Genomic DNA, 13,137 nt, shown 5'->3' with positions numbered 1-13,137 from the left:
ATATTCCAAACCTTTTAACTTGCTGTGTTTTCGAATTTTTCATAGGTTTCAACAGCATGTGCCTTTCCGGGAAAGTAAACTGACCCACTATTTCCAAAGTTTTTTCAATGGCAAAGGGAAAATATGTATGATCATCAATATTAGTCAGTGTTGTTCTGCTTATGATGAAACACTCAATGTATTGAAGTTCTCAACCATTGCACAAAAGGTAAATGTATTTGGGTTGCTGCTAAATGTATGAACATCTCATAGAACATTAACCACTGTCCTTGAAAGAGCAAGTTGATTGGTTTTTTTTTTTTTTTTTTTTCTTTTCAAGACAGGGTTTTTCTGTGTAACAGCACTAGCTGTCCTGGAACTCATTTTGTAGACTAAGCTGGCCTCAAACTCACAGAGATCTGCCTGCCTCTGCCTTTGCCTCCAGAGTGCTGGGATTAAAGGTGTGTGTCACCACTGCCTTGCCTTGCCTTTTTCAGTGTGAAACTATAAGTGTGTTCCCTTGTTTGTGCCTGGGTAATGGTTCTGTGAAATAAGTAATATTTCGTGTTTTACTCTAAGCCTAGGAAATATTTGAAGATAAAATTGTAGTTTTTAACTAACTAGACATAGATATAGAAAAAATTTAATATTATCCCCAAAAGAAGTAAAATGACATTGAATACTAAGTATTAATCATAAGGATAAATTATACAACATGGCAGTTTTGAAATGAATTGTCACTTTGAAGTTCATCTGGCTTATAAGTGATGGTCATCAGAAAGCCTTTGCTAGAGAATGCAGGAAGGCATGTTGACCTGTAGATTGCACATAGACTATTCTTCCCAGAAAGTTAATTTAGCAGTGCCAATTCCCTTTTTTAAATGTTTGCATAGAAAGAGAGGAGGTCACTGGTTGATTCTCCATGCTTCTCTGATAATTCAGGTTCTTACCCCAATATCTGACTCTCAAGTTTTTATTGGTAAAGAATAATTAGATAAATGCTACAGTGTGATTGATTGGGTTGGGTGAGATGGTGCCTATAACCCCAGCAGTTCGGAGGCAGAGGCAGGTAGTCTGTGAGTTCCAGGCAGGGTGGTACTATACAGTGAGAACCTGTCTCAAAAAATAACTTCCAGTGAAGAAGTTTCGCCTTTCCCCTTGTAAAAGCCACCTTGGATATTTTAACAGGTGTATGTTCCAGATACTTTCAGTTCTTCTCAAGAGAAATCTTTTGGGTCCATCAGATCTTCTCAAGATGTAGTATTAGACAATAATTTGGATAGTAAAATACTAAATGTAAAAAGAACCTCTGCTTCATGGGAAAATAGTCTAGAAGATCTGGTTGAAAACGAAGATTTGATTGAGGATTTAGAAAAAAATGAAGAAACACAAAACATGGAAACTGAACTTACTGATGAAGATATAGATAAAACGTTAGAGGACTGTAGAGCCTTCAAAAGTCAGAACAACAAGGTATGCGTTAAGAACTCTGCTTGGCTTATTTTTCTGAAGTTGGGCTTCATTCTGGAGGCCCTGCCCTCTTTTTGTGTGTTTGTGAAGGTGCACTAGAGGTCAGAGATCGATATCAGATGTGGTGTGTGTGTGTGTATAGGGTCAGAGAACAACTTTGTGGAATAGATTCTTTATTTGTAGGGATCTGCCTGTTTCCCTACCACTGCTGGAATTTACATACATGTGCTTAGCTTATTATGTGGGTGCCTGGGATTTTTAATTCAAAATGAGTATATGATATTTTACAAATACATGTTTCAGTCCACCCCTCTGATTTGGGCTTTGGGATAGGGTTTTGCTGTGGGGCCCTGGAGGCTTAGAACACACTGTTCTCAGAATTGACACCATCCTCTTGCTCCTGAATCCCATGTGAAGTTATATCGTGTGTGTGTGTGTGTGTGTGTGTGTGTGTGTGTGTGTGTGTGTGTGTGTGTGTGTGTGTGTGTGTGTGTGTGTCTGTCTGTCTGTCTGTCTGTCTGTCTGTGTGTGTGTGTGTGTGTGTGTGTGTGTGTGTGTGTGTGTGTGTGTGTGGTCTGTGTGAGTGTGAGCTTGTGCCATGGTGACTCATATCCCTTTCCTTAACAGGACACTTTTTCTGGTTTTATATACAGTTTCACTGTGTAGCAGCTCAGTCTGACCTGGAATTTGCAGAGATCCACCTGCCTCTTCTGAGTGCTAGGATTAAAGTCATGGATTATTACCATGCCCAGTGACTAGGACACTTGAACCCAGCCTTTAGCATTTCCTATAGAGTTGGTCCTTATGTTCCCTGCTTAGGAAATGTGGTGCTAGCAAGTCATGGAGTTGTATAGATAGAATGAAATAAAACATAACTCTACCAAACAGTTCTTAGTAGATAATAAATAATTTTTTTTCAGTACAGTTGGCTAGACAGATCTGTTTATATTTTCTTTCTTTCTTTTTTTTTTTTTTTTTTTTTGGGTTTTTCGAGACAGGGTTTCTCTGTGTAGCTTTGGAGCCTATCTTGGCACTCGCTCTGGAGACTAGGCTGGCCTTGAACTCACAGAGATCCACCTGCCTCTACCTCCCGAGTGCTGGGATTAAAGGCGTGCATGTTTATATTTTCTTGTACAGGCTTGTTTCTCAGATGTAGAGAGGCACACTTGAATTTTCAGGTTAAGGAATCTCTATAATTTTATAATTTTAATAAGACTATTAGCACCATTAGAAAGGACACGATTATAATCGACTAAACTATAATAGCTCTCTTTGAACACTCTATATTTCTCTTGGACTCTTTCCTATAAAGCATATATGCTTATTTTAGAAACTGTTGGATTTAATAGAAGACTTGAAAAAAAGACTAATAAATGAAAAAAAGGAAAAGTTAACATTGGAATTTAAAATTCGAGAAGAAGTTACACAGGAGTTCACTAAGTATTGGACTCAACGTGAAGCCGATTTTAAGTAAGTTATCTTCATGACCTGGTAAGAATTGAGATTTATCTGTTTGTTTTATAGCCATTTCTTAATTTATATTAGGTGACTTCTGAATGTGATGACTTCCTTATATAGATAGATATTACATATGACTATCTAAATTGCTCTCTTAGTGGAAATAATCTCTTTTAAAGGGAGACACTTCTTCAGGAACGAGAGGCATTAGAAGAAAATGCTGAACGTCGCCTGGCAATCTTCAAAGATTTGGTTGGAATATGTGACACCGAAGATGAGCCAACAAATAGAATTTGTGCCATGAAAGTTGGAACTGAAGTATGTTAATGAAAATATTAAAAATAATCAGTGAGGCCTGTGTACCTTGCTAGACGCAAACAGTTTAAATGGAACTTTGGTTTTGTAAAAGTTTTTTTTTTTGTTTTTTTTGTGGCATTTGTTTCCATATCAGTTTTTCTTGAGTCATTGTTTTACTTGTAGGCAGTGACAAGTCATTTTTCTTGGATTATACTCCATTCAGAAATGTCTTACAATTTATGAAAAAAATTAAAGATGTAAAGGGACCCTTAAAGGGTCACTTGTTCTGATCAAAACAGAAACATGTATTTATGTATAAAAGGGCTTGCCTTTGTTAGAAAAGCACTGTTGTTTACCTCAAGGAAAGTTAATTTTTGCTGCTCCCACAAGCTCATAAGGGTTTTTGGAGGGATTGTTTTGGTTTCCTCTGGGTATGTGCTTTGTGGATTCAGTGGTCTGGGACAGAGATCTTCAGGCTCTCACTGCCATTCCATTGTGTTGTAATGTATACATGGTTTGTGATGTGGACTTTGGTATGAAGATGGAGGTTACTTTTCTTGAATTACTGTGAAATGCCACATAAGAATCTGTATGATTGAAGGTGTACTTGAACTAGGTAATCAAAATTATTCAGTAATAACTTACTAAAATTTATGATATGAGGAAACAGGCTTCACATTCTGTTTTTAGAAGATGAATAGTGAAACAAATTTTGTATAATTGGGGGGATTCATGTAATTTAAAGAATTTTAAATTGTGAATTTTTGCTGTTTGTAGTCTGTTAGAGTATTACCACATGTAGTGAAGTCCACTGTTAATGTTAGACATGTGGTTTTTGCTATTTTTAGGAAGCGTGTAATTATATAGGAGTTGAAGATGTTATTGATTCTCTTCAAGATGATGTCACTGATATTAAGAAACAGGCTGAACTTGCTCATTTATATATTACGTCTCTTGCTGATCCTCAGGAAGCTATTGCTTGTTTGCAACTAAAGTTTAATCAAGTTAAAGCGGAATTAGCCCAAACTAAAGAAGAATTAACTAAAGCCCAAGAAGAGCTAAAAAGTAGAGAGTGTGGTAAGTGCATGTATTTTATCTATATTTGGATTATATAAATACATAAAAACTAGGGTATAACTAGAGTATAGAGATTTGTGCATCTTTTTTATCTTAGTGACTAGAAAATATTTTAAGCTAATTAACAAATCTTAACACTTTTATCATTTGTAATATGATTTACTACAAAAAGTGGTATGTATGTATGTCTGAGCACATATATGTTTTTGGTTTTTGTTTTGTTTTGTTTTGTTTTGTTTTGTTTTTTTCCGAGACAGGATTTTTCTGTGTAACCACCCCAGCTGTCCTGGAACTCACAGAGATCTGCCTGCCTATGTAGCCTCTTGAGTGCTGGGTTGACTGGCATGAGCCACTATGCCATTTTCTGAGGGTTGGCAGATAGGTTAGTAAAGTTGGTGCTATCAAGACCTGAGTTTGATTCCCAGACCTTATACAAAACAAGCTTGGTGTGGTGGCATGTGTTTATAATCCCAGCATTGGGGATGTGGACAGAGACAGGTCCTTGGAACTTGTGACTAGCCAGCCTAGCTTAGTTGAACACAAGTCCCAGTTAGAGACTGTCTGAAAAAGAACAGTGGTGGTGCCTAAGGATGGACACTTGAGGTTGAGTCTGTCTTCTTCAGGTGCACAGGTGTACATGATGCACAGGTGTGTGCATACGTGCACACACACACACACACAAGAAATAAAAAACAACTAAATAAATAGTTTAAAACATTTACTTACTATTAGAGAAGACATCTCAAAATGAGAGCAGATGAATGGAAATTCAACCAGAGGTGACATGCTCCACATTTTATTATATGAAAGAAGAGAGCTGGAAAATGGCAAGTCCGTGGTGTCTTATGAAGTTGACCAGACAGGCACTACTGTATGTGACACTACTGTGTTTCTACTATGTAGCTATGCCTATAAGTTTGCTCAAAGTTTTGAAAGTGGCTATTTCTGAAACAATATCATCTTGTAATTTAATATTATTACTGCCAAAATTCTTTTTATGAATTTAATGTAATTTAGTAGCCCATGTTTCATTCAGTGCTCTTTTTAATTTTAGATGCTTAAAATTTTTTATTAATATTCTTTATCTTCACAGGATCAGACTCTTTTGTTCAAGAGCTGAAGGCATCAAGTAAGGTAATGTAAGCTTTACTTTGTCTTGGTAAGAATTTTTTGTTTTTGTTTTTTTTTTGTTTGTTTGTTTTTTGAGACAGGGTTTCTCTGTGTAACAGCCCTAGCGGTCCTGGAACTTGCTTCATGGACTATGCGAGCCTTGAACTCACAGAGATCCATCTGCCTCTGCCTCTCAAGGTGACTTTATATCTTGACAGAACGGTATATTCAGTACCTGTCACCATTCCCTGGATTATCTGAACATGAGGCGTTACTTTATTTTTAAGGCTGGAACCAAGAACTTCATACATCCTACCACTGAGGCATACTCCAGGCTGGGTGGGCTTTAATATTTTGATACATAGTTATGGGTACCTCACTCGGTATTATATCCGTAGCTGTGTATTTAAGTATTTCATATGTTACTCTATTTTGCTGACTTTGAACCTTTTCTGGGGGAAATAACCCCATTTAATAAGGTGGAAGCATAAGGGTGAGAAACCAAAACTGATTTCTTTCAGGTAAAACTACCATCTACCATCTACCAATTACCATGCTAGGCTATTGGAAATAGATTAATAAAAGGGTATGTGTGTAATATTCTGTAAGTACTTCATTTCAGAGCACACTTTGGTCTTTAGGGTTTGTTTGTTTTACTTAGTTTTTTAAAGACAAGATTTCACTGTGTTGACCAACTGGTCTTGAAATTGCGTATAGGAGCAGTCCTCCTACATTCTCCTATGTAGCTGGCAATATAAGCTTTTCCCATTGCATCTGAAGCACATAATGTTTTGAGTATGACTTAGTGATATTTATCTCTAAAGGTTTTCTGTTGCCAGAGTCCTCAGTTATCTTAGAGTGAAACTAAAGAAACAACTTGCAAAGTGTTTCATCAAATTTGAAAATAGACCAATGACAGGTAATATTTGTAGTCCCCATGTTTGCTGTAGCTTTCTGCATTAAAACTATTTTAATTGTTTTGTTTTAGGTAGATACATCTTTAATCAGCAATAAATCAACTTGTAATGAAACAGTTGCAATGCCCAAGAACAGCATTACCCAGACACATTCAGAAAGGAAAAGATTAAATGAAGACGGACTTGAGCAAGGTGAACCACCAGCAAAAAAAGGTATTAGCACTTCCGTTGCCTGCAGGGGTGCCTCACAAGCAGGAAATAAACTGAGTAAGAACAGGTTTTAGGAAAACGTAGATACCATGATCTAATCTGTTACTGGTTGTTTTTTACTCTTAGTCTTTTGGGGTCTGCCACCCAGCTCCCAAATAAATACATGGAGGCTTATTCTTACTTATGAATGCCTGGGCTTAGCTTGGCTTATTTCTAGCCAGCTTTTCTTAGCTGGCCCTGGAGGTCACCTCTCCTCCTCTTCTCACTCCCAGATTTCTCCTATTTATTCTCAGCTTCATTAACAAATGGTATTGGGGGAAACTGACTGTGTTCATGCATAGAATGAGGGTAGATTCTTTTCTCTCACTTTGCACTTTGCATGATGGCATACACATGAAATCCCAGCACTGGGAAGGTTTAGAAAAGTGAGTGTCTGGGACTCACAGACTAGTCAGTCTACCCTAATCAATGATGCTGTGGAATATTCCTTCTTCGAAAATGTGTTACCCTCATTGTTGATAAAACGCTGATTGGCAGATAGCTAGGCAGGGTTTTCGGAGCAGAGAGAATGCTTGGAAGGAGGGCAGTCAGAGGAGTTGTGACCCAAGAGGAAGAAGCAACATGGAAAGTTTATGGAGTTTAATGAGCCTCAGGACAGCACATAGATTAGCAGAAATAGGTTAATTTAAGTTGTAAGAGCAAGTTAGTGGCAAGCCTAAGCTATCGGCCAAGCATTTGTAATTAATATTAAGTCTCTGTGGTTATTTGCAAACCACCTGACAGGACAGAATTGGCTGGGAGTCCTGACTAAAAACTCCACCTACAGGTTCAGGTTCCAGTGACAGATCCTGAATCTCATTATAATACAGGGCTAGAGACGTAACTCTTTTTTCCTTGGTTGTGGGGATTGATCTTGAGCCCTCATGCTTTTGTGACAAACACTTTATCTCTCATTGGAGCCTGTTAGCACTAGTCTTAGGATAAGGGCCAGCAGAGTTATCTTTACCCTAGAAATGTAGATATTAAGCCTGCAAACATGCCTTGCATTCATGTTTGATTAGTTGAGCCCTCTGCATGTTTCAAGATTCTGTTAATAGCTGCTCTACAGCACAGGACTTACCTTGATCTTTATACCTACAACACAATAGCCATTAGCTTCCTGTTCCCATCTGAGGAAATAATCAGTCAGCAGTTCTTTCATGAGTTAGTGAAAGATGAGGCCGTATGTTTTATATGACTTTTGAGAGTTTCAACCCCCTTCTGCTTTTATCTATGAAGAAATTTAATGAGCTGCTCAATTTGTGAGTCAGGAACATTGTAACTGTAATTTAAAACTGTTCTTTAGGTTATAGTTGGTTGCTAGAATGTCACCATAATTCCCTGCCCTCTGTCCTGTCTCATAAAGTTAGATAAAGGTCCGTGGAATTAAGTTAAATGATAAATACTAGAAAGTGAGTACTCAGAAGTAATGGCCATTATTTTGCTAGATCTCTTTGGTCAACTCAGACCTGAAGCTATACTTTTTGTTTAAGTGGATTAAATTGTGTATGTTTTCTTTTAAAAGTTCTTTTCAGTTTTTTCATTAGAGGTTTGATGTTTCTAGTGTTGCAAATGTTGTGATCCTGGTGATTTGCTTCAAATTCCTTCAAACTTGCTTCTAGCTTTAAGATGGCAGATTCTTTTTCTAAAATGCCTTGCTCTAATTCAGCTAAGTGGCTACACTCATCTTTCTGGGTCTCTACTATCATTTCAAGTTCCTTTATTTTTGCCTTATAGCATGCAACATCCTGGGTTAGCTCTGAAAGAGCTTGCTCTTTCAGTTTATATGCAACTGTTGCTTTCTTATGTTTTGCTAGACTAATATTAATAGTACCAATGTTCTCTTAAAGGTCTTATACTTGGTAGTCCATGCATCACCGAAGATCAAAAGAAAAGTGAAGTAATGCAGCAGCCTGTTTCAGAAGGTGGAGAAGGCATTAGAGTTTTACAAGAAAAGAATGAAGAGCTCAAAAGGCTTTTAATTATTGGTGAGAATGAACTCAAAAGTGAAAAAGTGGAAAAAGCAGAATTGAATGAACAGGTTGTGAGTTTGCAGCAGCAGCTTTGTTTTGCTGAAGAAAAGAACTTGTCTCTTAGGACAAAGGTGGAGCAAATGCAGGCCAATTATGACAGTGCAGTTGCTGAGTTACAGATGCAGAAAGCTGTGAACAAAGAGCAGGAGGAGAGGATCCTCAAATTGTCACAGGAGATGGAAACTGCTACAAGAAGCATCACAAACAATGTTTCACAGATAAAACTAATGCAAACAAAAATAGATGAACTAAGGTCACTTGATTCATCTTCTCATATTTCAAAAATAGATTTACTTAATCTCCAGGATCTGTCAAGTGGTCCTAAAGGGGATAATTTGCTGAACACATCACTACAGCTTTCAGGTAGTGACTTGTCAAGCAACTGGGTAAAAGACTGTCATATTCAAGAGCTCTGTAGGGAAAGTTCCTTCCACTCTAGTATTGAAGCCATTTGGGAAGAATGTAAAGAGATTGTGAAGGCCTCCTCCAAAAAGTCTCATCAGATTCAGGAACTGGAAGAGCAAATTGAAAAATTACAGGTGGAAGTAAAAGGCTACAGGGATGAGAACAATGAACTACGAGCAAAGGAGAGTGAGGATAAGCAAAAAGATCACCAGCTGAAAGAAAAAGAAAGTCTTATACATCAGCTCAGAGAAGAACTGCAAGAAAAAAGTGTTGGTCTCTGTGTTCAAGTACAGCTTTTGTCCGAAAGAGAGCAAGCTCTTTCAGAGCTAACCCAGGATGTTGCATGCTATAAGGCAAAAATAAAGGAACTTGAAATGATAGTAGAGACCCAGAAAGATGAGTGTAGCCGCTTAGCTGAATTAGAGCAAGGCATTTTAGAAAAAGAATCTGCCATCTTAAAGCTAGAAGCAAGTTTGAAGGAATTTGAAGCAAATCACCAGGATCACATCAAAAGCACCAAAGATTTCAATGAAAAAGAAATCAAGTTGGAAGAAGAAATCACACGGTTGACAAATAATTTGCATGATATGAAACAGTCACTCCAGTTAAAGGAAGAAGAAAGACAAACTAGCAGACAAGAAACAGAAAAGTGAGCTAAGTTTTATTTAAACTATCTAAAGTATGTAAAATATTTCACATTTTGTGTGTGTGTGTGTGTTTGTGCCCATGTGTCTTTGTGCATATGCACATATTTGCAGAGGTCAAAGAATAACCTGTGGGAGATAGTCCCTTCCCTGTAACATGTGGGGCCCAGGAATTGAATTCAGGTCATGAGGCTTGGCAGCAAGCACCTCTATTCACTAAGTCATCTTGCTGGTTCCAGGCATTCATTTTTTCTACGTAATTTTTGAACAGTTAGATGGATGTCAATTAATTTGATAGAATACTATAGATGATTACAAAGTGGAGTCAGAGATAGGTTGATAAATGGTAGTTTATTGGGGAACAGTACTCGGTCAAGGGGGCCAGTGACCCAGGTTTGCACCAGAGCAGGACGGACCCTGAAAATGCTTCCTAGTCAGCTCAGCCAGGTGAAAGAGAGCGACATATGCGCCTCCCTCTTTCTTAAATCCTTGTTATGTAACTCTGACCAAGACCAAGTGGTCGTGGTCAGCAGTACCTCTTAATCAGGATTTTTCCCTACAGAATAGCATATATGATGAGTGAGGCACTTGAACTTGGTTCACATAAACCTTTAGAAACAAAAGTTGTATGTAAAGGTTATACTCCTGAGACCCTAGATGCTGCTGTCTGAAGTACTCACTGCTAGCTTACACATTCTACATTGTGAAAAGATGTAGTTCTGCAACACTTGTTGCTATTTCACATAGTGATCTAAGCAGCCAATGTTGCCTGAGAAGTACTTTGTGATTCTGTTTTCTTTTTAGATTAAAAGAGGAACTTGCTGCAAACTCTCTTCTTACTCTGGATCTCCAAGCAGATCTTCAGAGGAAGGAAGAAGATTATGCTGAGCTGAAAGAGAAACTCACTGATGCCAAAAAGCAGATTGAGCAGGTACAGAAAGAGGTAGGTTATATGAAAAGTCTTGTGGACAATTTAGTGTGGTATAGATTTTTCTCCCTTAGGTTTAAGTTTAGGTGTAGATTTTAAGATTAAACTGAAATCTGTGAACTTGAATGTTTCTTAAAATGATGAATGCCATTAATTTACAAGGGAAAATGCAGCTAACTTAAATAAACTGAAGGTTAGAGAGAAGAACAATATGTGGATGTGGCTTTGGGTATGATCCTTGCCTGCTGCAGGTAATAAACATTTCACCGCTCAAAGGTTTGTACGTGTGTTTGTGTTTGTGTGTGTAGAAATATATATGCTTTTGATATAGGAGTTTCTCTAAAAATAAAGTATTTTTTGTTTGTACTTGCTATTTAGGATATACAGAGTGACTTACAACAAGTTTTCCATTATAATTTAATTTGGATGAGGTTTGGCACCTTCTGTGTTGTGTAGCTGTAAACTAACATATCGACAAAGAAAATTTAGGGAGGGAAAAAAGTCTATTCCATTTCTCCTAGTTATGTTTCTTGAAGGTAGTACATGTAGCCAATTATTTTCTTGCTGTCTAGTTTTTCTTTGCTCTGTATTTCCCCCTTGTATCTTCCTATGAAAATTGAAATATCTTGTTGGGCATGGTGCACACACCTTTAATCCCAACATTTGGAAGACAGAGGTAGGTGGATCTCTTAGTTGAAGGCCACCTTGGTCTGCAGAGTGAGTTCCAAGATAGCTAGGCTCCACAGAGAAACCCTGTCTTGGAGGGAAAAAAAAGAAAGAAAGAAAAGAAAAGAAGAAAAAAGAAAATTGAAAACATCATAAGAACCCTCCCTCCCCTCTTCCCTCCCCTTGCCTCTCTTCCCCCTCCCCCTTCCTTCCTCAGCAGGCAAGCTGTACATCTTGGCAGCTTTTAGAGAAGAAAAGGGGTGAAAATAATACTGCTTGAGTTAAGCCATGTGTCACAGGAAGCCACTTGCTGGGGAGAAGGGACTCTAAAGAAGGAGTAAGGGAGCTCAAAATGTTAGGGAAAGGATGCTTAGAACAGAAATAGAAAAAAAAAAAGGCTGAACTTTGCCACTTAGTAATGTAGTAATGTATGTACCTTTAGCAGTGTCTTGTTTTTTCTGATGGGATTAAAGGTCATGCATGATTCTTGAAGATATGGTCATAAATTTTAAACACAGCAAAAAGTGTAAAAATGTTCAATTTGCTTTATAAATTTCGCTCTGTAGGTATCTGTAATGCGAGATGAAGAGAAATCATTGCGGATTAAAATTAATGAACTGGAGAAAAAGAAAAACCAGTATTCTCAGGAAATAGATATGAAACAGCGGACGATCCAGCAGCTCAAGGTAGCAGTTACGTTGTTAATGATGCTTGAAATCCATTCTGCTGTTAGATTTTATTGCCTGATAAAACGTGTTTATTATATTAAAATTTGTCTTGTTTTGTTGCTTTGAGATAGGATGTTACTTTGTAGCCTAGATTGACCTTGACCTCATAGCAAGTCCTTCAGTCATCACCTCTCAAGCATGAGGATTATAGGCACAAGCCACCAGACTCTACTAACATACAATTGTATGTTTTGTTTTATTTTGATCCAGGCAGTCCAGCCTGATCTGTAGTGATCCATCCTAAAGTAGATTGTAGAGATTGTGATGAATGGATAAGAGATTGGAGAGTGTAGTCTTGGTGACTGGCAGGTTAAAGTTAGAATTGTGATTGAACTTTTCCCCTTAAGACTCTTGATACTTTTTTCAAACTGTATAACTGCTTTTTAGATAGAGGACTCTTAAACGTTTTCTACATTTTATGTTTCATAATGGGGACACTAAAATTTTTTCTTATAATCAGTATACATTGTACTTCCATTATACTTGCTTTTGCATCTTATGATATGTGAGAACACATTCCTGTAAAATCCTGAGTAGGTATAAGGATCGTCATAACTGATAATGAAAGCATGAGATGATTGTTGTCTATTTTTATGCATATGTGAATGTGTTTATGTGATTCAGTGCATGGTTGCACATGTGTCATGGTGCGTGTATCCCCACTGCATATAAGGAGGTCAGAGAGCAGCTTGTGAGATGACTTCTTCCACTCTGTGGGCACCAGGGAAGGAACTCAGGCTCCTCTGGGTTGGCAAGTGCCCTGCTCACTGACCCATCTTACTAGTTTTGGTTTCTGTTTTTTTTTTTTTTTAATAATTTACTTTTATTTTATATTTATTGGTGTTTTGCCTGCATGTGTATCTGTGTGACAGTGTCAGAAGCCTTAGAAGTGGAGTTACAGACAGGTGTAAGCTGCCATGTGACTGCTAGAAATTGAACTTGGGGACCTCTGGAAGAGCAGCCAGTTCTCTTAACCTCAGAGCCATCTCTCTAGCCCTGTTTTCTGTTTTTTGTTTTTTGTTTTTTTTTTCAGACAGAACTTGACTGTGTCTCACTATATAGCCTTGGCTGCCTGGCCTTGAACTCACAGAGATTAAATGCATGTCCCGGCACACCTAGGTTCTATTAATGTCTACTTGTTCACTGCTCTAGAAGTTGTGGGTCCTGGGAGAATGG

The 13,137-nt window shown here is 37.8% G+C and overlaps 1 protein-coding gene across 4 annotated transcripts in view; it reads left to right on the top strand.

The window, feature by feature from the left end:
- Positions 1-13,137, top strand: part of Kif20b (kinesin family member 20B) — a 50,896-nt gene that overhangs the window by 18,691 nt on the left and 19,068 nt on the right. For 2 of the 4 annotated variants that reach the window (XM_027406359.2, XM_027406360.2), the window contains exons 12-21: positions 46-208; positions 1,168-1,452; positions 2,780-2,919; positions 3,087-3,225; positions 4,053-4,281; positions 5,375-5,415; positions 6,380-6,521; positions 8,408-9,644; positions 10,444-10,582; positions 11,800-11,919. In XM_027406359.2, coding sequence (XP_027262160.1) covers positions 46-208; positions 1,168-1,452; positions 2,780-2,919; positions 3,087-3,225; positions 4,053-4,281; positions 5,375-5,415; positions 6,380-6,521; positions 8,408-9,644; positions 10,444-10,582; positions 11,800-11,919 — 2,635 coding nt within the window. The remainder of the gene's footprint in view (positions 1-45; positions 209-1,167; positions 1,453-2,779; positions 2,920-3,086; positions 3,226-4,052; positions 4,282-5,374; positions 5,416-6,379; positions 6,522-8,407; positions 9,645-10,443; positions 10,583-11,799; positions 11,920-13,137) is intronic. The other 2 variants (XM_035441877.1, XM_035441878.1) reach the window with 2 other exon arrangements.

This window comes from Cricetulus griseus, chromosome 3 (genome assembly GCF_003668045.3).
Source record: "Cricetulus griseus strain 17A/GY chromosome 3, alternate assembly CriGri-PICRH-1.0, whole genome shotgun sequence".
Lineage (NCBI taxonomy): Eukaryota > Metazoa > Chordata > Mammalia > Rodentia > Cricetidae > Cricetulus > Cricetulus griseus.
This window is presented reverse-complemented; position numbering and strand designations above follow the sequence as displayed.